At 41.6% G+C, this 2394-nt stretch overlaps 1 protein-coding gene across 1 annotated transcript in view; it reads left to right on the plus strand.

The window, feature by feature from the left end:
* Positions 1-247: 247 nt before the first annotated feature.
* The window catches only part of SARC_07651 (hypothetical protein), a gene marked incomplete at both ends in the record, with an annotated part of 2954 nt that continues 807 nt past the window's right edge, over positions 248-2394 (plus strand). The window contains 3 exons of the mRNA XM_014298395.1: positions 248-373; positions 689-775; positions 2015-2179. Coding sequence (XP_014153870.1) covers positions 248-373; positions 689-775; positions 2015-2179 — 378 coding nt within the window. The remainder of the gene's footprint in view (positions 374-688; positions 776-2014; positions 2180-2394) is intronic.

The raw sequence follows: 2394 nt of genomic DNA on the forward strand, positions 1-2394 counted from the left end.
TATATATTTATATATATATATCCCCCATATCCTCATATCCCGCTCGTTTGTTTGTGTCGTTTGCCGTCTTCTTTGGTGTTTTAGTCTTTTAGGTATAGCATTCACAGACCATTGACAACCACCAGATATCCGCCTAAAACTCAAACTCACACACACGAGCACGCCCCATATTGCCTCAACTACTGTTATAAAAGTCTTAAAACCCTACTCATACCCCTAACCCATCCTCGACTGCGTTGGTCAACAGAAATCAGATGTGGTGGACCGACACCATCTGGACGACGCATTAGAGTCAGCGCACACGCCACAGACAAATGGGGCAATTGACCTCGGCCAGGACGACGATGACCTGGCCCAGCACCTGGGCGCAGCGGTAGGTGTGCACCTGACCTGAAAAAAAGGACTTTGGACCGGTTGTAGTATACCAATATATAACGGTCGGCGTAGTCTTCAAACAGGCTGTACCGTCACGGGTGTTTGACATCGTATGAATGTGGTGTACTTGACTGGTCATTTTGGCACTGAAATGAACTCGCATTCCCATTTTTATTGGCTAATTTAGACCAAAAGTACTCACAATTCCACTTTCTTTTGCCTCTTTATTAGCGTTTCTACCCCACGGCTTGGCCTCTTTCTCCCCACTCAATATCCGACACTATCACTCCCACACAACCACACGCAACCACAGCCGACAGTCACAGACCCAAAGACCGCTGCACTCATCGCACTGGTCAATGCGCTGCCCAGTGACGAGAAGATGGTTGTCTTCTCACAGGTGTGTGTTCAAAATGGTTGGCGTGTTATGTGCAATCGAGAAGATGGTTGTCTTCTCACAGGTGTGTGTTCAAAATGGTTGGCGTGTTATGTGCAATCGAGAAGGTGGTTGTCTTCTCACAGGTGTGTGTTCAAAGGAGTTGGCGTGTTATGTGCAATCGAGAAGATGGTTGTCTTCTCACAGGTGTGTGTTCAAAAGGGTTGGCGTGTTATGTGCACTCGAGAAGATGGTTGTCTTCTCACAGGTGTGTGTTCAAATGGGCTGGCATGTTATGTGCACCCAGGCCTATCTCGAGGCTACGCATGTGTTTGTGTTGTATATATTGATAGGCATGTGTGTCGTATATTTGTTTATGTATATAACCCTGTATATAGTGACGCATGTGTTTGTGTTGTATGTATTGATAGGCATGTGTCGTATATTTGTGCATGTGTATAACCCTCGGATAGTGATGTAGAGGTGTTTGTGTTGTATGTATTGATAGGCATGTGTGTCGTATATTTGTTCATGTCTATAACCCTGTATATAGTGACGCATGTGTTTGTTTGGTATATATTGATAGGCATGTGTGTCGTATATTTGTGCATGTATACCACCCTGTATATAGTGATGTAGAGATGTGCGTGTGGGTTGTTGACGCGTACATCGACAGTATAGCTGTCGTGTGTGCGCTCTCCCTCATACCAATATACGTACATTGATTTTGTCTGACAGTTGTGTACATGTATGTATGCCTCTACCTATAAGTTAATATCTTGTTCGTGTAATCAAACGTACACAATCATTGTCTTCAGTCACCACTTCACTTCTTCGGCACATCTGCGTATGAGTGCATTCTCATCCATCCTCAGAGTAGGTTATAAGGGTGTCTTCATACGCTGCCAAATCGAGAATGTCGGCAATTTCTTGTAATTATACGAATATGTATGGTGTGAAATAGGACCTCACATCCAAATACACAAATATTAACACAATCACCATGTCAACAGCACATCCAAATACACAAACATTGACACAAACACCATGTCAACAGCTGCAGCTGCACCACGCACAACGTTGTGTCTGTAGCTCACCTAGCAGGGGAACAAATATACTCACTCATACATGCATGCTTAAATATACACACAACCCATATATATATATATATATATATATACTCATTCATGATATATATGTATTTATACTGAATACTCATTCATATTATATAAATATATATACTTCTACCCCTGCGGTACTCAGTTCACCAAGTATCTTGACGTGGTTGAGGAGGCGTTGTTAGACAGTGGCATTGAGCCCATGCGCTTCGATGGACAGACACGCATGGCCCAAAGAGGAGTGATGATTAAGAAGTTCAACACACAACAAACGGCTAAGGTCATCCTTATCTCACTGCATGCCGGAGGGGTAAGGGGTTGTGCTCCAGCCGTGGATGCGTGTTTGTATATATATAAAACGATATTATATATATATATATATATATATATATATATATATATATATATATTATTTATTATATTATATATTATATATATATATATATATATTATATACTAACTAACTAACTAACTAAACGTAAACTAAAAACGTAAAACGTAAGAAACGAACGAACGGACGGTACC

Source organism: Sphaeroforma arctica (genome assembly GCF_001186125.1).
Source record: "Sphaeroforma arctica JP610 unplaced genomic scaffold supercont1.619, whole genome shotgun sequence".
Lineage (NCBI taxonomy): Eukaryota > Ichthyosporea > Ichthyophonida > Sphaeroforma > Sphaeroforma arctica.